At 37.7% G+C, this 25061-nt stretch overlaps 1 protein-coding gene across 1 annotated transcript; it reads right to left on the bottom strand.

The window, feature by feature from the left end:
- Positions 1 to 25: 25 nt before the first annotated feature.
- LOC306857808 (phytanoyl-CoA hydroxylase-interacting protein-like) lies at positions 26 to 8066 on the bottom strand. The gene is made up of 5 exons (XM_079397976.1): positions 7998 to 8066; positions 3756 to 3952; positions 3434 to 3608; positions 2393 to 2510; positions 26 to 1014 (listed from the first exon to the last, which is right to left on the bottom strand). The coding sequence occupies exons 2-5, from the start codon at positions 3918 to 3920 to the stop codon at positions 477 to 479; spliced, it is 996 nt and encodes a 331-aa protein (XP_079254102.1). The 5' UTR covers positions 3921 to 3952; positions 7998 to 8066; the 3' UTR covers positions 26 to 476.
- Positions 8067 to 25061: the final 16995 nt, after the last annotated feature.

The following is a 25061-nucleotide window of genomic DNA, read 5'->3' as shown; positions in this document are numbered from 1 at the left end:
ATGTCAACGTTTCCAAATTTTTTTTGAAATCTTGAAATCATGCTACAGATACGTCCAATCACGTTTTTTGAGATATCTTACTTGATATCCTCACATTCAGAATGCCTCATAAGAACGGTTGTCTCGATTCACTGATTTGAGTGAGCATTTAGTGTTAATTTGTGTAAACTTTGGTTACAATTCTGCGTTCTAACAGGAAGGTCTGACAGCCAATAGGATTAAAGAAGCAGTTTGTTTGACAGGTCAACATCCATAAATAGGAGCACGGCATATCTAACCCAACCCCGGGTCGAGATCCATAAGCTAGTAAACGGAAAAGAGCAATTTGTCAAAAGCTGTGAGACACATGCTGTGGAGGAGCCTTACAGACACCAGAAGGAAGTATGGATAAGTTCGATAATGGGTAAGGAGGACGGCGAAAGGAGAAGGCGATTTTCTGTGCTGTTCAAGGCAGCAGGAGGGTTCAGTTTCGTAGGTTAGCGTCCCACACTGATGTTGCAGGTCTTGCAGCTGGGATCCTTCTTGGCGTTGACTGTGGACTGGCTCATGAGCTGGTGGCCGCTGATCTCAGCTACCGTGCCCAGGCTCAGATCCACGGGGTCGGTGTAGATGACCTCCAGGATAAGGTCCTGTGCGTGGTGGAACACCAGCTGGCCGTCTTCATCCTCTGAGCACGTCATAAAGCGGTTGTTGGCGAGATCCAGCGCTGGCAGGCGCTGCTTGCAGAACTCGTCTCCAGACGAGTCCTTTGGTGCGATCACCAAAATGGCGTAGTGATAGGCTGTATACATGCAGTAGAAGTCGGCAAAATACAGGTTTGTCTTGGGGCTGAAGAGCTCCTCGGCTGGTAGCTGGAAGCGGTAGCGGCCGTATGGTGAGTCCTGTGGGGGTTTGCCCGTGTTGAACTCTGTGTTGCAGGTGAAGAAGATGCCCTCGAGCTTCCCGCTGATGGGCGAACCGTGGCTGCCGCTGTTGTCCTTCACTGATGGCAACATCTTGTTGTTTTGGTCCTCCCTGCAACAAGAAAATTCACTGTAAATGACGAATGACTTCATGGAGGTGATGTTCATTGGTGCTAAAAGAAATTAGATTTAACCAAACCATTTTCTCCTGTCTTTTGCACTTAACTTCAATGCCAGTGACTAACCTCCTTAAATCAGTACAGCTTGTAGTAGCTGGAGAACACATTACAGCTAATCCAGAAACTGGAAAAGTAATAGTAAAGCTATCAAATGGGTTCAAAAAGAACATGATTCTCAAGGACCAGTTTCATGGTATTGTTATGATGCAGTTTTGTCCTATTTGGACCTTGACAGCAGTTTCCATACACTTTTATTAAATGGAAAAGAGCAGAGTCAACATTCTCATGAATGTCTCCTTTTGTTTTTCTCTGAAAAACAGTCATATAGGTTCATGGCGATAGAACGAGACAACATTTGTTTGGGAGAAAGATCTTTTTTACAATCTATGGAAGCCCGTTTCCATCAGAATAAGAATTTTATCTCACAATTTATTTATTTTATTTATTTTGAGTTAATTTCTCACAATTTTTACTTTGTTTCTCAGAATTACGAGATTATATCTCACAATTCAGACTTGCTTTCAAAATTGAATGTTTGTAACAATTCTGACTTAATTTCTCACAGTTCAGAATTGATGTTGTGATTATTTTGCAAAAACGTTCTCAGAATTATAACAGAATTCTGACTTCATATCTCACCGTTCTAAGTTTGTCTTGCAATTATTTAGCAAAAATGTAAAAACTGGTTGATGTTAAATCAAAATAAATCCTAATTGCATGAAATATACAAATTATATGATCACAATAGTCTTTCATTTTTGTTTTACTCTGTAAATAAAAAACAGCCTTTATGTAAATTATCATTATTAACTGTCTTCTGATTAATTCTCAGTCTGATCAGAAACCTTTTTACTTTTTACCATCACCTCAGGGTTAGATGGGATGCATAAAAGTAAATTAAAAATTAGAAAGATAATTTACAATAGAGAGAACATTTTAATAAAAAAAGCAAAACCTTCAGGATTTGGGGATGTTCTAATAGGAAGAAAATTAATATTCATATGAAATTAAAATTGCCATCACTTACAGTACATACCCTCATGTGGTACTAAATCTATGTGACTTCAAAACACAAAGGGATTTTGAAGAATATCCAGGAGCCTTTTTTAATTATGCAAGTGAAGGGGGACTGGTCTGATACCAGCTTCTTTTTGAAGTTTACAGACCTAAGCCATATTTATTAAATGGAAAAGAACAGCAGGGTAGTTCTTCAGAATTTTACCTGTTTTGATCCACAGAAGAAAGGAGGTTTGGAAATAAAGCTGACTGTTCCTTTAATAATTTGGCACTGATATCCCTGTAGAAACATACCTTGCGTGGTCAAAGTACTCTTTGTGTTGGTTTCGATAAAAGACTGAGAACCGCAGCATTCTGCCGGCAATGACCTCGGCTTTCTCCATTAACTGTGTGAGATGAACAGTGGAATAATCTGTAGATACAAACAAACAAATAAACAATATAAATAAACATATTGGAGGAAGTCAAAATGAGTCAATAATGGCCTAAATGGGTTCATGGAGGTCATATCAACAATACTTTATAGCAGGGATTCCCAATCTTCCTCATAAATAAAAATGTTTACATGAAGTACCCCCAGTTTTTAAGTATTTTATTATTATTATTATTATTATTATTTAACAACACATTTGCATATTCACACTTCTCTGATGTTGGTTAATGGTCACATGACGTAAGTAAATAGATCAAATATTTTAAAAAAAATTTGTAAATGTTTTTATGAATTTGTAACTGCATTTTGTTGCTGGATTCACACTGGTGTTTTAGGAACCCAATCAAATTAAATAATTATAATTTATTAGTATTAATATTATTTAACTCAAATTATAAAAATGAAGACAGATACTATATTACTGTCATAAACTATTGAATGTTTGATAATATTTATAATAATAATTTTACTATATATACACAAGTTTATATAAGTTTATATAGTTCTATGTTTTCAACCTCTCAAGCTTTTAACAAATCCTTTAACTTTCATTTTCGTGGAATACTAGTGAAATGTTGTAAATTTTATTTCCAAAATTTTGGAAATTATGCCAATGTGTAAATAACCCTTCACACCTTGCATTCCCAAATGCACATTAAACTTACAGCACATGCAGGGATGGAGCTGCATTTCCCATGAACCGAGACTCTCTGAGACCATGCTTCACTCAGACTATATAATCTCATTAAATTGCAACATTTGATATGCGCTAAGCTACATCATAACTAATGTGCTGTTCCATTTATTTCCTTTAATTTTACATTTGATATATTTTATTATAAGCATTTCCCCATTTGGCAAACCCTGTGTTAAAATAAATAAAGCATGAATGTGCATCTCACCAGCTGTACAGAATTCAATGATCTCGCTCCATTCCGACACGGCGTAGTCTCCATCACCCTGTTTGGACGCGGTCTGAACGGCCACAGTGTATTCCGTGCGTGGACTCAGGAACCAGTGTCCTCGCACTGTCATGGGCAAAGGAACAGCTTTTGCTACCAGTTTAGTGGGGACGTCCTAGAGGAGACAGATAATAAATGATTAGACAGTCATGTTTTTGCCGTTCTCTTTCTGCAAACACATGAACCTGAGAAAGTTACTGAAGATCAGGTCAGATCAGGATGTGTAAGAATCAGTGAATATAGAGCTGTGGTGAACACACACCTTGTGTTTGAACTTGTTGGCATTCTTGTTTTCTTTCTTGTTGAGGTCGATAAAGTAGTGCGTGATGCGTTCCTTGGACCTGGAGTCCATATCCCAACAGATCTTAAAAGAGTCGCATGTGATGTTGCTGATTTTGATGTTCTGGGGAACAGGAAGTTCCTCCATCTCGGCAATGCCGCTGTCCAGGGACTTATTTCCTGAAAGACACGTAAAGAACAAAGTCTGAATAAATTATTTAAGGAAGCTGCCATTTGCCTTATTTTGCCAGCATAAACGTGGATAAAACTGTCTATCAGAAGATATACACTTATAATAATACAATATATATATATAATACAGTCTTTCTCTTCTGTGTAAACAAATACAAACATTGATTAATCATCATGCACTCAGGGGTGTTCTTATTCTGCTGGATCTATCTGCTGCTTTGACACTGTCAATAATCAGATCCTCCTGTCCGCCCTCTTATCACTGGGCATCACAGGGATTCCACTTCACTGGTTTGAATTCTATCTCACTGGTAGGTCTTTCAGGGTTGCCTGGGGAGGGGAGGTATCCAAAACACATCAACTGGTCACTGGCGTTCCTCAGGGATCAGTTCTTGGACCCCCTCCTCTTCTCTATATACATTACATTACCCATACATTACGATGGGTCCCATCATACAGGCACATGACTTATCCTACCATTGCTATGCTAATGACACACAGCTCTATCTCTCATTTCAACCAGATGATCCAATGGGTAGCTGCACAGATCTCAGGCTGCCTGGCAGACATCTCGGCATGGTTGAAAGAATATCACCTCCAGCTCAACCTTGCAAAGACTGAACTTTTTGTCTTCCCTGCAGCTCCAACTCTACAGCATGATTTCACCATCCAGCTAGGTTCTTCTACAAGTACCCCATCAACTTCGGTCAGAAATTTTGGTGTAATCTTTGATGACCAGCTGACCTTCAAAGACCACATTGCAAAGACTGCTCGATCTTGCAGGTTTGCATTGTACAACATCAGAAAGATCAGGCCCTTCATAACAGAACATGCTGCAAAACTTCTTCTACAGGCCCTTGTCATTTCTAGGCTGGACCACTGCAGTGCTCTTCTGGCTGGACTTCCATCATGCACAATGAAACCTCTACAAATGATTCAGAATGCAGCGGCACGACTGGTTTTCAACTAGCCCAAAAGAGCCCATGTTACACCTCTCTTTATCTCCTTGCACTGACTACCGGTTGCGGCTCGCATCAAGTTCAAGACATTGATGCTTGCATATAAAACAACCACAGGCTCAGCACCCGCCTACTTCCACTCACTATTACGAATCTACACCCCCTCCAGAAGTCGGAGATCTACAAGCGAACGAGGCCTCGTGGTACCATCTCAGAGAGGGTCAAAATCATTTTCCAGAACATTCTCGTTCACTGTTCCTGGCTGGTGGAATGATCTTCCCACCCCTATCCGGAATGCTGAATCCCTGACAATTTTCAAGCGACAGCTGAAAACTCATCTCTTTCTACACAACTTGACTTCATCCTAAATTATAATTTTTTTCCCCCTTCACATTCTAGCTTCTAGCTAACTTATTTGAACAATGCCTGAAACTTGGTATTACGAGCACTTCCTGTGTCTGTTTGCCTCTTTAAGGAGAATGGCTTTATGTACTCCCCAATTGTAAGTCGCTTTGGATAAAAGTGGAATTTCTAGAATGTCCCTCCACCGATACCACATTCCTCTGGCTAGAAATAGCAAGTTGCAAGTCACCGTTCAGTTTGATATTATTCTGACACGTTATTTTCTCCAGTGTTGCAAGATAAAAGCAAGCACAGCACTTTTACTGCATGTAAAATGATGAACTAGCAGCTTAATCTGATAAATTATTAATAATTTAATTAATAATGCATGTCTTTATAGCCGTATTAATATTTTTTACACGACAGTGCCATTTCTAAGTTATACTTATAAATAAGAAGTATTTATTAATTAATTTACCTTGTGCATATAACACATTGCTATTAATTTACAGTATACGTGACAACAATTTCACATTACCCTTGAAATTGTTGTATGAAAAAATAAAACATCTGAGATTTCATATCTGGAACGCCCTATAATGACAAATTTACAAGGATGTTTCAGGTACAAATATGCAATTATAAATATGTTGATGACTCATCATGTACTCAGGGGTGTATCCAAATTTCTGTCCAATCAAGTGCTCTCTAGAATGAGAATGTCCCTCCCCTTTATACAAGCAAGTAGTAAAACACAAAAAGAAAACACCGTTTGTAATGCCACTTGAAATGTGTGATTTTAGCAGTGATTACAGTTTAATGTACAGCAAATGTTTTAATGACGACATTCCCTGTCTGACCTTTATCAAGGTCAATACTGAACTTCAGCACAAAGTACTGCTAGCAAACACTGTCACAACTGACTTGCAAAGCAGTGAAGCACTTTTAGAAAACTTGTTCATTTAATCTATGATGAGTGTTGATGGAAGTGCAATGGAAGTAGAATTCAGTAGCTGCGGAGGAATATTCAACTAGATCCCAATGAGTAAAGATATTTTGTGGTTCTTGCTTGTGTAATACTTGCCACCACAATGTTAAGGCTTTTTAGGTGGTTGGTATGACTTTGCTAGGTGGTAAATTCAAAATCTCTACGTTGGCTCACTTCTCTCATTCAAAGTCTATGTATGTTTACTTCTGCTATATTGTCTGCCACATAAAGATTGAAATCTGATCTCTGATACTTAGACCATAAGGTTAACTATTGAGCCTCACTAATCAGTAATTTTTGAGCTTTTTTTGTATAATAATTTAATCAACTGCTCGAATTGATTTGCAATTCTTTGGTTGATTTGTGCTTTTTAATTTAGTGGACTTCCAGACTACAAATCGCATATTGCACTATAAATTGCAATCACCGTTTTCATGTGTGGCATTTTTATCATATAATCAACACACTACATAATCAAACCCACCTCAGAGCATTTCCCTTTTAGCTCTGAAATAAATCAGAAGACAACACAATCATCCTTGAGACCTGTAGAAGGTCGAATCAGCAAAACAGCTTGCAGCCCTAAATGAAAACAGCATAACAACACCATAGTGTCTAGCCTCTTCAGTTCAGAGATGGGAAAAATTACTAACAATGTCATGAACTCCTGCATATTGAAAAGCAAAATTACTATACAATATTCTATATATTGCAATATGTTGAAGATTTGGATATGAAATCTGTTATTTTTCTTTTTCTTTTCTTTTCTTTTCTTTTCTTTTCTTTTTATTATTTCCCCAGTGTTGCTAGATAAAAGCAAGCATTTCACTTCAAGTAAAATGTTGAACCAGCAGCTTAATCAGATAAAAAAAAATGTTTTGCAGTGTCATGACATGGCTAAATAAGATATACTTAGAAATATCAAATATTTAATGTTTAATTTACCTGGAGCATCTAACACATTACATATTAACTATACTATCTATACTTTACCAGTAGCTACTAGATATAAATTTCATACTTCACTTGAAATTTCTGTATGAACAAAGTATCAGAGTAATATCTTATAATGACAAATTTGCAAATATATTACTGGTAAAAATCCAATTATGCAATAAATATGTAAATAAACACAATTATCACCCTCGGTGGAGGGTTATTATCACATACAGCTAATTTTGATTTGATTTCTAAGTTGTAAAAATAAATAAATAATCTCCCTTCCAATCTAAAACGCACAGACGTTGACCTGACAACATATCATCATACATCAAGAGCAATAATTTCACAGTCTGACAAATACCATATACTGTGCTTTGGCATCATTAGAGGCACCATGTTTCTTATGTCCGAAGTAAAAGATTTGCTTCATGAACATTAAATGACATGAAATTAATTTCAATTAATTTCAAATATCTGATTATTTGAATATCTTATTTGTTCAAAATAAGACCTAAAACTTTCTCTGAAAATGTGTCTAATATACTGGACATTTGGCCTGAGGAGACTTACAGTAGCTATTCAAACAAAACACCAAACCCTCTCGGTCCTGGCGCCAAGGTGGCCTGTCCATTCTCTCCAGCTCTATAGGGAAACACGAATGAATGAACTTCAAAGAAAGAGAGCAAGAAAAAGCCAGAGCATGCCTGTGGGATTGCTACGGAGACACATTACCTGCCCAGTCAGCTAAAACTGGTGTGTAAACACACACACCGGAGAAAGAGAGATGAAAGCAAAGCTGTACCATAAGGGAGATGTCCTCCTGTGTCTCTTCAGATGGAGCGTTATAGATGAGCGAGCTCCTCTCAACCACCAGAGAGAGGCTGAATGAATGATTCATAGGCAGCCCCTTACTGTAGCTCCCAATGCTGAATCATTTCTTTTTTTATCTCTCGCCTGCACTATGAGTTCTCAGAACAAAGACTCAGGATAACAAGAGATCGCCTACGTTAGGGAGGAGCGCTCTGACACCCAGTACTATCTCACTGCTACACTATTATCTCAGCAGAGAATTACTTCTGGAACACTTTGTGACTTTCAACTACAAAATTAAGAACTTGTTATTTGGTAGTTCCATATCACAAGTGTTTCTAATTCACAACCAGAGGGTCTGAGAGACAAGAGAATAAGGAAGTCTACTCGTTTAGTGTAATTACTGTTATTGGTTTGTGCAGTTTCCAGGATCAAGTAGCTGTGAGATGTAACATGTAGAGCAGCACAGGTCTCCTAACACAAACCCACACAGCTAACAGAATTAAGTTGCTAAACTCAAATTTTGTTCAAAATAAAAATGTAACAATTGTTTTTGAAAGGGAATTGATCTATAATGTTGATGGATGATTTAGTGAAGTGATATACTGCCAAGTATGGTGACCCATACTCGGAATTCGTGCTCTGCATTTAACCCATCCAACGTGCACACACACAGCAGTGAACACACACACACCGTGAACACACACCCGGAGCAGTGGGCAGCCATTTATGCTGCGGCGCCCGGGGAGCAGTTGGGGGTTCGGTGCCTTGCGCAAGGGCACCTCAGTCGTGGTATGGAGGGTGGAGAGGGCGCTGGACATTCACTCCCCCCACCTACAATCCCTGCCGGCCTGGGACGCGAACCCGCAACCTTTGGATTACGAGTCCGACTCTCTAACCATTAGGCCACATCTTCCCCTTTTTATAGTGTTGCTACAAAAGATTTCCATCAAATAAACTCTTTTCAACTTTCTATTCATGAGGAAAATGAATAATTGTAATATCATATATAATATCTATTTATATGTATAATATTAATCAGCACAACCGTTTTCAACATAGTGCAATAGGGAAAAGACTATTTTAGGACCATTATGGGCTTTATTTGTATTATAATTTTTTATTTTCCATGACATTATTTTCATGAATGTTAGGAACATATTCCCTTTTTTGTGCAAATTCTCATTGAAATTCTCAAAGAAGAATTAAACGTAACATGACATTTTAAAAATGTGGCAAATTATTATTTCTGTTTCAAGTATTCTTCAAACTTGTGTCCCCAACAGCTTATATTCATACAAGTTTAGTCATACTTCATGCTATTTAGTATTTGCCAGTGCCAATGCCAGTGCCACTAGATTTTTCTTCATCTCTAACTGAAAGGCCAGTCTCCTCTTTAATGTTATAGGAAAAACAGGTGTGTGTGTGTGTGTGTAGAAATAGCCTTTAAATATATTATTTTACTCTTTTTTTTTATAGTTGTTATTTATTTATTGATGATGATGATGATTATTATTATGATTATTATTATGTGGAAAAATATGTTGTTGACATGTTTTGTAACATAAATAAAAAGCTCTGGGCAGATCTGAATTAATTTAAAATCATAATTTAAGCCACCATTAACAAATAGTTCTACCTCTGATGTAACCTTGTTATGAGGTTTTAAAATACCAAAAAGCAGTGTTGCATATAAAAATGCCATCAATGATATTTGCCCAACAACATTACTGCAAAAACACCGTTGTGGTATGCTGTAACTCAAATTACACCTAAAAAGCCTTAAGAGGATCAAAATGCCAAACTGCTCCAATTTATATTCTCTATGGGGGGAAAGTGAGTAATCTCAGGCTTAATGGACAAAAAGCTATGACTACACCACATCTTTCCGAGCATGCCAAAACTCACAGATGGCATAATCCTTTATATAGTACCAGTTCAGAGTTTAATATTACTATTTTAAATAATAGTATAATATTAGATAGAAATAATATTTATTATTATTATATTAATAAATTAGTAATACATAGTGAAAAACTGTGTAATAATAATAATATGAATTATTAATATAAATATTAATGTAAATATCAATAATATTAATCTATAATAACATTTATTTTTTTAATGAATTTTATATTTGTATACAAAACTAAGCATTTCAGTTATACAACAGTTATACCAAAAGATTTTAAAGAAATAAATTCAAATTCAAGTTCCTCCAAATATTTGACCGGCATGGTCAGCATGTATAATAGCACATAGGCACGCAATAGTGAATCAGAACTCAAGCAGCACTAATGACGTGTCATCTAGAATCATCATCAAAGATGCAGACACACAATCATGCACAGGAAACCTAGTTTAACAAAGCCTTAGTGCTATACACTAGTAATGCAAAACACTTTTAGCCTTTTCTCCTTGTAAGGACATTTGAATGGGGGGATATGAAGGCATGTGGAGTACCTCCTTCTCCCTAAAGAGTGTTGTGGAAATCTCTATCCACGATTAGATGGTATGTTACTTACTACTCTGTCAGTTGAAGAAGCTTATTTAAGTAAATATATCCTTTCTCTGTCTTTCCATTATTATTGCATCAATAATATCCTCTTCTGGCTGCAATGGCTCTAAAATAAACTGCCCTCTCCTTTCGAAGATAACATCAGTAATCCATTACCACAAAGAACTCAATAATTCCATTTATGAAAAAAGCAATAGTAGAAAATATGCCGAGGATGAAGCGTTATCCTTTCATAAACACAGACTCGTTATTTATTAGTCACAAGGTCATAGCATCTGTTTCACTAATGAGCACAGATACTCACTCTGGCTTTCATCCGCTCTCCGCATCCGGTTCCAGGTAATCTTTGTTCATAACAGATTAGAAAAGCAACTGGTGATGCAAAAGCCTAAGCCTGCGGGAGATTATATCAGAAACCGCTACACCTACCAGCCAGACGAACACCGTCCTTTCATGAACTCCTTCAGGCAGGAGCAGCAGGTGTATTGCTGTAGCTAAGGCTAGTGGACATGGTCTCCTGTCCAGTCCCAGCGTACTGACCTGTCTCCAACGCACCCTGAGCCTAAAGCGCACACTATTGGCTTAGAGCAGCTTTAGTGTTTGTTTTACAAGCCTAGCACAGTCCCATAGGAGGAGCCCGGATTATGTCATCAGCTGGACTCAGTGACTGACCGCGGGTCACTGGACTGAAATTTCAGAGCGAGGATGGAGGGAGAGAGAGAGAAAGAGCTGGGTTGTCTCTCAGTTGGGTAATCTGGTCACCCGCTCCCATTAGGAAAGAGGAAAATATCCTTTGAAGTTCTGCATCCCTCCCCTTCACCATACCGTTTGCACTGTCTGTCATATTTCCAATAGATGACATCATTCTTATAACGGATGTCAGTTTATTAGAGATTATTTCCTACTGCGGTAATTTGAAAGAAGAATCTGCCTGTTCTGGGAATGTGACACTGACATTGTCACAGTAAGTGTTAGACATTCCACAGAGATTTCATAACTTCTGACACCTCCAATTATAAAGAGAGGAAAAACGTTTGTCAAGACTTGAATGCTGGTTTGCCTGGATGACTACAGATTATTTTAAGTCTCATGATGAAGTTTACTGTAGCTGTAATTTAAATTGTAATTGTAGCTTGAAGATACATAGACATTGCTGGTTGCTTGTGTGCTCTAGGTGAAGAGATAGATAGATAGATAGATAGATAGATAGATAGATAGATAGATAGATAGATAGATAGATAGATAGATAGATAGATAGATAGATTATATAGACAAAAGTATTGGGACACACTGCTTAATTACTGAATTCAGGTGTTTTAATCAGACTCATTGCCACAGGTGTTTAAAATCAAGCACCTAGCCGTGCAGTCTGCAATTAAAAATAGGTTGCTCTGAAGAGCTCAGTGAATTCAAGTGTGGTATTGTAATAGGATGCCACCTGTCCAATAAATCATTCTGTGAAATTTCATCCCTGTCAACATATTCCACAGTCAACTGTAACTGCTGTTATTGGAAAGTGGAAGAGCTTACGAACAGCAGCAACTTAGCAACATAAAGTCACAGAGCGGGTCACAGAGAACTAAGGGGCATGGTGCATAAAAGTCAGCAACGCTCTGCTGATTCTAGAGCTGCAGAGTTTCGAACTTCCACTGGCTTTAATATCAACACAATTCAGCACTGTGTGGTGCTTAATGAAATAGGTTTCCACGGCCGCCTTTGTGGTTACTCTTGGTTTGTCTGTGCAGTGTATGATCACACCTTGATTTGAACATTTAAATCTGTGCTCGCTCTGCCGCTGACCTAAAGAAAGCAGCTGTCATGTAAATGAATGAAACAGCTTCACTGTCTTTTCAACCATACGGTATCATTATTTCTGTTACAAACATTCAAATAATCACAGAAGTACTGCGATTAAAAGTTTAAAGTTTGGATATAAACTGGGAATCAAAAAGATTTGGAATCGATAAGCAGAATCCTGGTTGCATTCGCACCAGCAGCAGGAACTCTGAAGTGGCCATTAGCGCCGTCTTCATGTGCGGCATTTATGAACGTCAACAACCGATGAATGGAGGACGCTGTGACCGGAGCGGTTTTTGTTGTGCGCCGTGGGTTTCATGATAATGGAGATGGGAAGTAAACACGCAATTTACGTGATTGAAAGTGCATGAAAATCTGACTAAATCACCTTTGACAATTTAGTGTTACATAGCATATCATCGATGCTGAGAGAAGAATACAGTGCTGCAGACAACAGGTAGCTAAATGCCATTATAGCTGTTTTCCATGTTCGTGGAGTAAATATTTTTACATGGCTTTTAAAAAATGGTGGGTAATAGTTGGAAATGTCAAAAGGACAAAGGCACTTTTATTCATTGTATTTGGGATTGTCCACTTATTCAGCCTTTATGGCACCAAACTTTAAAATGGCTTGGAACAACAATAACATTATCACCAAGGTTGTGTCTATTGGGGGACAGGGAGCAGATGCCAAATATTACAAAGGGAGAGTTTGCAGTGATCATGGTGGGGGTCTCTGTGATGGCTAGAATCATCTTGAAACACTGGAAAACTCCCAAAACACCAGAGCTAAAAGAATGGGTCAACATAATGACTAAGACAGCTTCATACGAATGTTTGCTTTATAAACTACATAATAAGAACAAAGCAGGGGTATCTGTGCGCATTCCGGTTTGGGAAGATTTTTGGTTTTATGTGACACTGACTTTCCATGTGACACAATTTTGTTTTTGTTTTTTTCATTATTTTAATTTATTTATTATTATTAATTTCAGCCACTGTATATATGTTGGCCTTACATGCAGTATTTGTATTAATCTGTAATCTGTTTGGTGTGATATTGTCATGTACCTGATGAAAACAATAAAAAATGCTGGGTAATCTGTGTTTCATGTGCATTTGGCCAATCAGCATACACTTACATCACTGGTAGTTCCTATAGAACTGTTTTAGAACCTCAACCTACTCTGAAGTAGGAACTAATTTAGTTTCCCTAAACAGAGTTCCTAGAACTAACTACATTCCTAGTTCTTGCGGTGCGAACACTCCAAAAACCGGGAACTTCCGCCAATAGTTATAGGAAGGAACTATGTGTGGCGGGAAGGTATAAGGCAAGTTTCAGCAGAATCTAAATGTAGCAGACTACGCCACCCTATTACAAGGGAAACTAATAACTACCCACAAAGGAACAAACAGGTTCAATAGTGCAAAAAGGACCCAAGACGTGGATATCAAAAGTGCAAAACTTTATTTAATACAATCAATAAGAAATGGTAAAAAAAACTACAAAACAACCAACACATTCACATACACTAAACAAAAAGTAAGGTTTACCCGGGTCAGGGAAGGCAGCAACTGAGCCTAGGGCTCCTATAATTGCAAATTCTATAACCAGGTGCACAATATCTCACCATACACACATGCAGAAATCAAGCACAGCACACAGCACTCAGTGACAGGGAACCCTCCACCGCATAAAGACTACCAGCTGCCCGCCCTGGACCTCAGCTCCTGCAACAAAAACTAGACATCACCAAATGATACTTTAAATAGAAATCACAAAATAAATTCCAAATAAACAAAGGAAAAAAAAAACCTGAAAACCCAAATAAATGACTCAGGAAATAGTTAATCAAATAAGTAAACAAATAAAAGAAATGAATAACCAGCTTCTACACACAGGCCAGAAAACCTTGCGGCCCTGTAAATGATCTTACTACAAGCTGGTCTTCAAACTTAGATTTAACAACATCACTGAAGAGTTTAAATGTAATTCACATTAACCTTCACTTGGCATTCAATATCAATTAACTCAAATATTACACAAAATTAAATACAACACAGTATAAACAAAACCAAGAAACAAAACTAAACCAACAAAATTATATGACAATCAAAATACACGCAAACACCCACACACACACAAACAAAAAGAGTCCAGCAGCAACGCAAGACCCGGACGATGTAGTGCGAACAAGACAGCAGCATCGAAAAAATGTTGCCCCAAGAGTTATCTAAAATGCCAATTGCTCCTAAAAATAAAAAGAACATGGAACGATTACACTATAAACTTAAAAAAAAACACGATACGCATCAGAGACCGTAGTTCACATACCTTCGTTTTATGGCCACAGCCTTTGATCTAACAGCGTGATCACACAACAGGAGGCATTGTCCTGCCACAGCACGAGACTGCAAGGGGAAAAGCATTAACACGCCGGCTACATAATACACGATAATCATACTACCACGAGCTCGCTTACCCAGATATTGTACTACAGTTGTAAATCCATACAGATAACACGCAGCGACCAATCAATGAAGTACGAGAAGTCCACTATAAGAGGTAGCAGCCGCTAGCCAGCTACCGCGTCCAACTCCACAAGAGCCACAGGAAGCGCTCACCAACCGGAAGAGGCGGTCCTCGGACAGAATGGCAGAGACAGTACCCAGGCACCTAGGAACGCCATAACGTCTCGTTTTTATACGCTCCCAGGGAGCATATCATAGGTTAACCCATACAAAGGGCGTGGCGACTAATAAATGATATCATACTGCCATTCGAGCCACTACATATGAAAAGGTTCCTCCAGTGTGAAAGCCTCTAATGCTATGCCTTCAACTTTGCAGGAACAGTTTGGGGAAGGCCCCTTTCTATTCCATCATGACTGTGCCCTAGTGCACAAAGCAAGGTCCATAAAGACATGGTTGGAAGAGTTTGGTGTGATTGGCCCGCACAAAGCCCTGACCTCAACTCCATCGAAGACCTTTGGCATGGAGACTGTGAGCCAGACTTCTCGTCCAACATCAGTGCCTGACCTCACAAATGCTCTACTGGATGAATGGGCAAACATTTCTACACAAATTCTCCAAACACATGTGGAAAGCCTTTCCAGAAGAGTGAAAGTTGTTACAGCTGCAAAGAGTGGGAAAACTCCATATTCATGTCGATGTATTTAGAATGCAATGTCATTAAAGTCCCTTTTGTTGTAATGGTCAAGTGTCCGTATACTGTGTAGATGGATAGATAGGGACTCTACCCTTCACAAAATAAAGCCTCAAAATGACGACATCCGCTGGCATCCTCACATGATCAGACAACAATGGACAGAGAGAACGCATGAGACCGCAGACAATGGGCATCTTCATCCTCAACATTCTCTGGTGGGCCACTCCATGAGCCCCACAACACACTCATTGAGTTGAAAAAGACCCTCAGCAGCCCTCCACCGCTCTGGAGCATGAGGAAAGAGAGGGACTGCTTTGTTGCATTCATCCTAATGAATAATAAACGGGAAACATGATGCAGGAACAGAGCCTTTCATGAAACACTTGTGGATGAAATCCAAAGCCAAAGTTAAACGGCATCACCATCAACCTCACACAGTTGCAGATGGATTAACATGTCATGAGCAGCATTTTTATTTGGATGATTCATGTAGTGCTGGTTATTACTAGAGGAAAGCCGGATCATAAAACATGCAAAACAAAATCTATGATGACTAACACAATATGATAACACAATACACTAGCTGAACCTGGCCATCTCTCTATCTAGTCATGAATACCAAGAACTGACACTGGGAATTTACCATTACATCCCGTGGTTTATGAAATGATGTGGCCTCATGGGTGATGTCTTAAAGCTACGGCCACCACTTCACTTTAATAAATCACACACAGAGCTCTTCCCCACAACCCAGTGGCTGTCCATGTTTATATAACCTCTCCTCCATGAATTCCTGCTTAAGATGCAAGGATGATGGAGTTTAATATCTCCAGGGTGCGGGTATTACTGGACCACTCTTGTGTCTGAGGCAGCGCATTAAAGTTTCATCAGTCCTTGGTCCCAAGACTATAAATAGACCTGCATTTCATTCTTTAATGTGTTGAATCAGAGGGGAGCGATGCTGCAGAGATGAGATCCTCCAAGCTGTCTTACAGTGCAAATTCAATGACACATTGTTCGTTTTGGTCAAGGAAGTGTTGACATGGGTGCTGACACGAAAACAGAAATGGAGAAATAAAAGTGCTAATTGTGCAGTGGAAGACACTGCAGTGTAAATGAAAAATCAGCTTCTAAAACGCAAACCTTTGCACAACAAACAAGAACCCAGAGGAATGTTTAATTGCTCACAGTTTTCTCGTTCACAGCTCAGGAGTCTTAATGACGTCCTTCAGTATATTTCAAGTAAAAACATTGTCTCAGTCGTTTTTCAGTCAAAAAAATTTTGATTAAATTACCTGTAAAGTCCAGTATATACATTTGTAAGATTACAAGGGATTTCTATTCCAAATAAAAAAAAACGTTCTTTTGAATTTTGTATTAATCAAAGAATCGTGAATCATTTATTTTCAACATTGATGATACTTAGAAATGTTTCTTGAGCATCAAATCAGCTTATTATAATGATTTTAAATATATTAGAAAACATTTATTTTAAGTAGTAATACTATTTCACAATATTAGCGTTTTACTGTATTTTTAATCAAGTAAACGCAGCTTTGCATGAATAAATAAGTAGGAAAAGGAGCTCATTAATTTATTACAACCAAGACCCCCTTAACAACTGCGAGGCAACACATTAAAAAACACTTAGCAACAGGAAAGCAATACACTGACAACCACCCACAAGTTCCAATCTTTTTTAAATTGCCAATTTTCATGGCAACTACAACTTTATTTCATGATTTGTATTCATTTGTTTGACCTTGCAGGTTATGTTATCATTCTTATAACTGTTTGAGGGGCTCAGCTGGTCTCTTGAGACACAGTAGGACATTCTGACCTCAGGCAAGCAGAAACTGTACAGACACCATCAAATGCAGCCTGCATGTCTACCCTTGAGTTTAATGCAAAAAGTCACATTTTCTCAAAGCTGTCAAGAATCAAAGGATCTTAAGCAATGGTAATTAAGCAAAAGGCTTAATGATGCACAGCTTGAAACGCTCCTGAAGATTATTACCACTGTACTGGTCTCAGAGGAAATGGAGCATTTTGTTAGAATGGCTAATTACTTCTGTGCCTTTAGATCAAATCTAAAGCATCATCAGAATGATGACAAGCAATAAATGTGTGGAAACATCCGTTTTCACAGAGCTGCTTTTATGTTTGATGAGACCACTGAATCATACAGTAAATAACTCTTGTTGTGTCTCTGCTGTGAGGTTTTCTGATGGAATCATTGGTCAGTGTTTCAGGATATTTATGGGAACGTCACGTTTATAGATCAATATCAAATCTTGGACTAATGCTTTACCAATATGCCATATCAAATAGATTGTAAAATACGTTTAGTGTTATTTTGAAAGAAATATTTGTTTCCATCAACTGATTTTGCTTTCGGCTTTGTCTTCACTCTTCACTGAAGTGCACTGAAATTAGGTAAACGCTTTGATTTGACTTAAAGCTAAAAAGTGGCATTTTGGTGCTACTAACATCCAAGCTAAGGATAATTACTTTAAAAATGTATGCCTTTACAGTTATAAAGTATTTAATGAAAAAGTATTCTGTAACCTAATCCAAGCACCACAATATGAAAGTAATGTAATTTAATTACTTTTAGATTCCTACTAGTCACATATGAAAATAAAGTCAATTAAAAAAGCAGGTTCATCAAAAATACTTATATTTATTATGGATTTGATGCAAAATATAAAATATTTCGGAAAATGCTATGTAAGAATGCTGTAACTAAATGCACTGCTAATGTGAAACAAATTCTTACACAAAAGAAATGTTTCTGCGACAGAAAAATACGGAATAAATATTAGCATTTCTTTTCTCAAGCAGATATACTAAGAACAAATGCAATGAATTGTTAACATTAAACAATGCTAAAAATATTGTAGGTGTTGTAAGTATTGTAGTATTGTAGGTAATTCAAAATAACCTCAAAGTTGAATCCTGTCAAAAAATGCAATTAGTCTGTTGGCAGCATTTGCATAACTAACGTTTTATTATGTAGAAAGAGCATAATCACTTTTTCCCACTGTCTACGCTACAAATGTACACATGCAGTACTGGCACATTCACACACATGGAAACGTACATGTGCATTGATGATGAGTTTGAGTAAAATTAAAAAGTTTAGCAACTGAAAAGCGACATGACATTTCTCATTAGTGAGGTAATAACGGCGCTGTTCTTGAAGCAGATGAACTTACAGTTTTGCTATTAGTAGAGATGCTGCTGCTGAACACTACTGAGAGGCGCACAGACTCAGGAAATTTATACATGCTTAATCTCTCTCTCTCTCTCTCTCTCTCTCTCTCTAATAACTTCATTAGTCTGACAGTTTGCATTGTGGCTGCATCACCACCTCTGGTATGCATTATTTTCTAATAATTAAATAGCCCATCGACAACTATTTCTTACTTAAATGAAACCATTGTAATCCTGATAGTATTGCCATTTTTGACTAAATGTAACTGTAATCTGATTACTTTGTTTTTTGATGTAACTAAAAAAATTACAGTTACCATTTTTTGTATCGTGATTATGTAATGCTTTGTATCCTGATAATGTATTCTGTAACTCCTCAACCCAACGGAATTGCAAAGTAACAATTGTTTTCAAACTGTTTTCCAAACCAGTATTCATGTAAAACACTGCACTTATTCGAAGTCACAAAAGTACATTATTTGTGTGTGTTTTAAAGCCTTGCCGGTTAAACTTTTCATTCACGCGCTGGTCTGACGTACGCCTTTCCTGAGCCCATACACCTGAAGCGTGCGCACACTAAAAAGCATGTCTAATAGCGCCTGATTACTCAACTAAGTTATATTTTGCGCTAATACAGTAAAAACACACAAGGTTTACATATAGACTCAGTTGGTTATGTCTAAAATGAAAGTAAACAGCTGAGAGAAACGGATGCGTGCCTGTGTATTATGCTGCCTTCACATTCTATCGGAAATTTCCTATTTCCCTCTTATGAAGTCGTGATTACAAGCTTGTCGTATTCAAGTGCTTTAATGTCGGAAAGAATTGTCAGTTTGCTGACAATTCTGGAATTTCAGTCAAAACATGCTTATTTCGCTGCTTATAAAGCATACAATATGCTACGAATAATCGTTCATATCTAGCCTATAAATACATTATTTTAGCGACAAGACAAAGCGATGTAGTTGTTCTGAGAACAGCATTGATAGCAGCAATGGTTGTTCCCTCCACCATATTTAAAGTTTATGACCCGCCCAACTCGGAAACTCGGGTATCAAAATTATTTCCGAATTTCCCCGTAGTAAATATGACTTGAGAGGCCATTCGCGTCCAATTTCCGATTTTAAAGAACGTGCGTAACGTCTCGGTTACATATGTAACCCTCGTTCCCTGAAGGAGGGAATGGAGACGTCATGTCGAATGACCGACGAAATTGGGATCTCGCCAGAGAGATCAATCCACTTTGAGTGTAACTAAACGAATTCGCATCCAGCTGCCGCTGATCATGGCGTGAGTATAAGAGGCAGCAGGTGCACCGCATTAATTCATGCTTTCGCTGAGGAGGCGAGCCAGTGACCCGGCAGCTCAGCAGTGTTACAGTGACTGTGGCGACGAGACGTGACGTCTCCGTTCCCTCCTTCAGGGAACGAGGGTTACATACGTAACCGAGATGTTCAGTCAGTCACTCCGAGTCACGTCGGATAGTAATCTATATAGTGTTTTATTTTTATATCCTGAATGCTCCTGCTAAATAGGCCTATTGTACCTGAATATAAAGCACTGTTTGTTTTACTTGTATATTATGTGTATTTTTAATGTGTATCTTTGTTCTTATTTTTTTTAAAAGATAGAATAATGACAAAGATTTTTATCTTCGCCCACTTTGGCCTAAATATCCACCATTCTTTTTTATATATTTTTTTTAACCTTGAAAGGCTTTGCCTTTATTATAGGGAAATTATTTTGGCTGCACTGCTCAGACAAAATAATAAAACCAACATGACAAAGAATCGTGATAAAATCGTGAAATCATGATATTTCTAAAAAATAAATAGGGATATGGTATTTTTGCCATTTCGCCCACCCCTACCTTAACTGAAAACTTAGTTAAAGCACTTTGGCAATAATTAAAGCCTCAGGTCTTTTTGGGTATGATGCAACAAGCTTTGCACATCTGCATTTGATTTTTTTTTTTGTTTTTTCTTTGCCATTCTTCTCTTAAGATCATCTCAAGCTCTGTCAGGTTGGCTGGGGACCATCGGTGGACAGCCATTTATAGGTTTCTCCTAAGATGTCTGATTGTTTCCAAGTCCCAGCTCTGGCTGGGCCACTGGAGGACATTCATGCATTGCCTTGGCTGTGTGCGTAGGGTGATTGTCATGTTGGAAGGTGAACTTTCTGCTCTGTCTGAGGTTCTGAGTGCTCTGAACCAGGTTTTCATAAAAGATATCTCTGTATTTAGCTGGATTCAGCTTTCCGTCTTCTCTGATCACTTCCCCAGTCCTTGCTGCTGAAAAACACCCCCAAGGCATGATGCTGCCGCCACCATGCTTCATGCAGTGTTTCCTTTTTAATAATAGATGTGATAAATCCGGTTTTTGCTTTGTCATTATGGTGAGTGGGGTGTAGATTTATGTGGGGAAAAAAGTAATTTATAGCAGTTTAACATAATAACACAACATAACAAAATGTGAAAAAAAATGAAGGGGTATGAAGACTTTCTACAGACACTGTATGTTATAAACATGGCAGCAAAGTAAGCATTTTATCTCCCTCTGTTTGAAGCATACACATTTCAAAATAAGAGTCAGGGTGTATTTTGGGCTAGTTTATAATGAAAAGTATTGCATTATGCATAAACTTAATAAAAAAAAAACTTGATTCAAATTAAACTCTTGTAGCTTCTCTTTGTTCTCAGCCTCTGGAAAGATTAAAAACATGAACACATTTACAGATTTTGCTATAACCTTCACAATATGTATGTTGCCTCTCTTTAAACACATTTTATTGTATCAGGAAAATCCAAGTTGATCAACATCTAATTTGTATGTAGCCTATTGAGTTATTAGTAATAAACCATTTTAAAATAAAACATTTAGAATATTACCCTCTTGTTTTTAATTTGATTACTCTGAGGGAATTTTAGGTATGAATAATTATTTTAACAATAAACCTAGAAAGTATAGTGGACTTGACAGAAACAGGTTATTCGCAAACACTGAGACTTTTGCTGTTAATGCAGCCCCGGCTTGATCTACTGTACCGCCCAACTATGAGGCCCAGAGAGCGTACAGGAAGAGCTCATGGCAGTGATAGCACTGCAGGAGCATATGGTCCTCACAGCAGGCCCGTCTCATCAACCTGACACCACTTCAGAACCTCAGAACCTCAGAACACGACCTGTCAAACCAAAGCTCTCTAAACTCTGCTGAAAGACTTGTTGTGGGTGAAATATGTTAAATGCTAAATGAGATAAATTACATGCACACACAATACCTTTTTTTTTTTACAGTCTAATTAGAACACATCTGAAGGCTTATTTTCACCAAAGAATAAAATTACAAAAAAAGGTAATTGCAAGTTTTTGACTATTTTCTTACTATTGTGAGTTTGTATCTCACAGCTGCAAATTATAAAATCAGAATTGTGAGAAAAGGATGATATAAACTTAGAATTTCGATTAAAAAAATCCGAACTGTGAGATAAATGTCAATTACTTTTTTTTACGTTTTTATTATAATGGCGGAAACAAGTTTCCATACATGTCTACATGCAGTGGTTTTAAAGTCCTCAATCTTTTTAAGTTATTGACTGAATGATCCATTCACTAATTGTATTTTTGCATGGTATGAAAATGTAGAAAAACAATTTTTGTGAGCAAGTTTACTGTAGTTATATACATGCTGTGAAATGCTGATGTAGTTAGAAATGAGTGAGTCATGAAATGCGATATTCTCTTCTTGATCAATGTCACACAAGCACTGACACAGGTCTCCTCCATACGAACATCATCTTCACAGGTTTATTTTGGTCCCTGTTGGTCAGACATTCGGTTAGCATTGGGAAACATAAAACCTTTCTGAATGGTCCCTTTCACTCTAAATGTATGACACCAAGGTTAAACCTGGTGTCTCTTTCAGCCGAGTATTTTTTGCAGTGTTTTAGCAGTGTTCTTAACTTTTTTTTTTTTAAGTAGTTTCATTACTGATCAGGCTATAAGAAGTATGTGTTATCTCATCATATGTGTTATCTCATCTAACTTTGTATTTAAATATGAAGTGACATAAACTGTTTTTCTTTTGCCAACTCCTGAATAAGATGTATTGCCTGACCTAATTTATTTCACTAAGACCCACGGTTTGTTTTTTATTAACATAATCATATTAAACAGTCTAGACCCCATGGGGTATTCGTTGTAATTCACTAAACCAACTTTCTTTATGACAGTACTCTACTGCACTGACTATTAAAGGCACAGTTCACCCACAAATGAAAATATTTCGTTATTTACTAATCTACTAGTCTGTTTCTAATCTGAGTCATCGTGTGAATGAAAATGGGCCGCAGACAGCAAGGAAAATCCATGCAATACACAAGTAATAAAATACATATAGCCATGTAATCAGGATTTGTGTATTGTTAAAAATTTAAAACATAAATTGATTTGTCATCTTTTGAAAGTATGAAGAAAACACTTCCATCATCTTTTGTTGTTGACTAGTCAAACTCTGCCGTAATTTGGTGCAAATCAATCATCATTAATCCAATCTGTCATCATGAATATGGCTAATTTTTAGACACTGAAGATGCATTTATGCATTTGGCAGACGCTTTTATTCAAAACAACTTACATTACATTCAAAGAATGCCTTCTTTTTTATCAGTTCGTGGATTTACTGGAAATCAAACCTATGACCTTGGCATTGCTGGCGCTCTATTGTTTGAGCTATACATGAATGCTTATACAACATTTGGCCAGTGTTTGTTCCATGTGTTAGTCTGCTAAATCGCACTTCTCTTGTTGTTTTTTCAGTCTAAATCATGTTATTTTAGATATTGTTAGGCAGATATGTTAGTTTTGTATGATAAACAATTTTGTGTCTATCTTGGTTCACCACATGATGTCTAATGTAAAATCTGGCTCCTGAACCAAAGCCAGTCCTGAATTAGGGGAATTTCAGCAAAACATGCAAACAACACACAAATTAGCAAGAAACACGCAAACCTCATCTCAGATGAGAGTCTACAGATGAGGAGAGTTAAAGTTCAGTCTTTATCCACGAGTGAACAATGAGGTTGTCTAAGGAGCATGTAGAGCGAGAGTGAATAATCACATGACCGAATCTCTTAAAGGGCTCATATGGTGCTTTTTTAAAGATCATTATTTTGTGTATTTGGTGTAACAGAATAGGTTGACATGTTTTATTGTTTAAAAAAACACATTATTTTTAAAATACTGTACATTATTGCAGGCCCTCTATGCCCCGCCTCTCAAACGCTTCTTTTCTACAAAGCCCCTCCTTCCGACAAGCGCAGTCTGCTCTGATTGGCCAACTGGCACAGTGCATTGTGATTGGCCGAACACCACAAGCCGCGTCGGAAATGTAACGGCCCTTTCCATAATCGCGAGCTTCAGCTTTCAAAATTATAGTAAAGAAAGACAGTGAATAATGCCCTTAGTTTTACCATCAGTTCAAGCCCGAGAGGGAACAGTGTCGCGTGACAGACACAGTGATGAAGCTCGTATGTGTTTGCACACAAGCCACGATTGTGTGACCGTTTCTCCCTCCCTCACACATGCACACACAAACAACGCTGCGCTGTGACTCTCTCTCTCTCTCTCTCTCACACACACACAACGCGCAAAATTCCGCATTTAAACAGTCAATAGCAAATACTTAATGATTCCTAACTGCATCTACTTTCGGAAGGCCAAATAAAGTGTTTTTGCTTTCGCCTAGAAACACACAGTGTCTCCCTTACTGAAACCACGCCTTCTTTCCTTGCATGAACATTTGGACTGCATTATGCAAATATTTCCACATCTTGACGTCGAGATGTGGGGGCGTGTTTGAACGAGCCGTTTTAGGGGGGTGTGGCAGAGTCTTAACTTTGATAAAGAATATCTCTTTGGTTTTGAGACTTTAGTCTTTGCAACATCTATGCACAATCAGCTTGTAACACTCCAAAGAGAAAGGAAAACTTGAAATCGCATCATATGACCCATTTAATAGACCAGCGATGTGGCATGTAACTGTCTTAACACTGGTTTTCAGACAGATAAGTTGCGAAAAACACACACATACAAGTGCATAGTGTGAAACTGTGATGCCAGTGATATAACACCACCGAGAGAGATGTGATCTGAGAAAAGCAAGCCTGGCATGGTGTTCTTTTTGGTGTGATGTTTGTGCTTGATGTGATGGAAAAACTGAAGGGCTGGTGTTGAGCTTTTATTAGAAGTGTAAATATCATAATTTGAGTTTTGTGACTTTTGGTATACTTCTGTTTTGGTTTAATGCAATGTTTTTAAACATGTTTGTATGTAGCCCTCTTTATATTTTAGGAATCATGTT

This window comes from Barbus barbus (genome assembly GCF_936440315.1).
Source record: "Barbus barbus genome assembly, chromosome: 38".
Lineage (NCBI taxonomy): Eukaryota > Metazoa > Chordata > Actinopteri > Cypriniformes > Cyprinidae > Barbus > Barbus barbus.
This window is presented reverse-complemented; position numbering and strand designations above follow the sequence as displayed.

Bases quoted from the DNA above. Each gene is read 5' to 3' on its own strand.
- LOC306857808 (XM_079397976.1), bottom strand. From the start codon at position 3,920: ATGGAGGAACTTCCTGTTCCCCAGAACATCAAAATCAGCAACATCACA. The intron at 3,609-3,755 runs GTGTGTGTTCAC...TGTCTCCTCTAG, and splicing joins CCAACAAGTTCAAACACAAG to GACGTCCCCACTAAACTGGT. The intron at 2,511-3,433 runs GTGAGATGCACA...TTGTATCTACAG, and splicing joins CATTGAATTCTGTACAGCTG to ATTATTCCACTGTTCATCTC.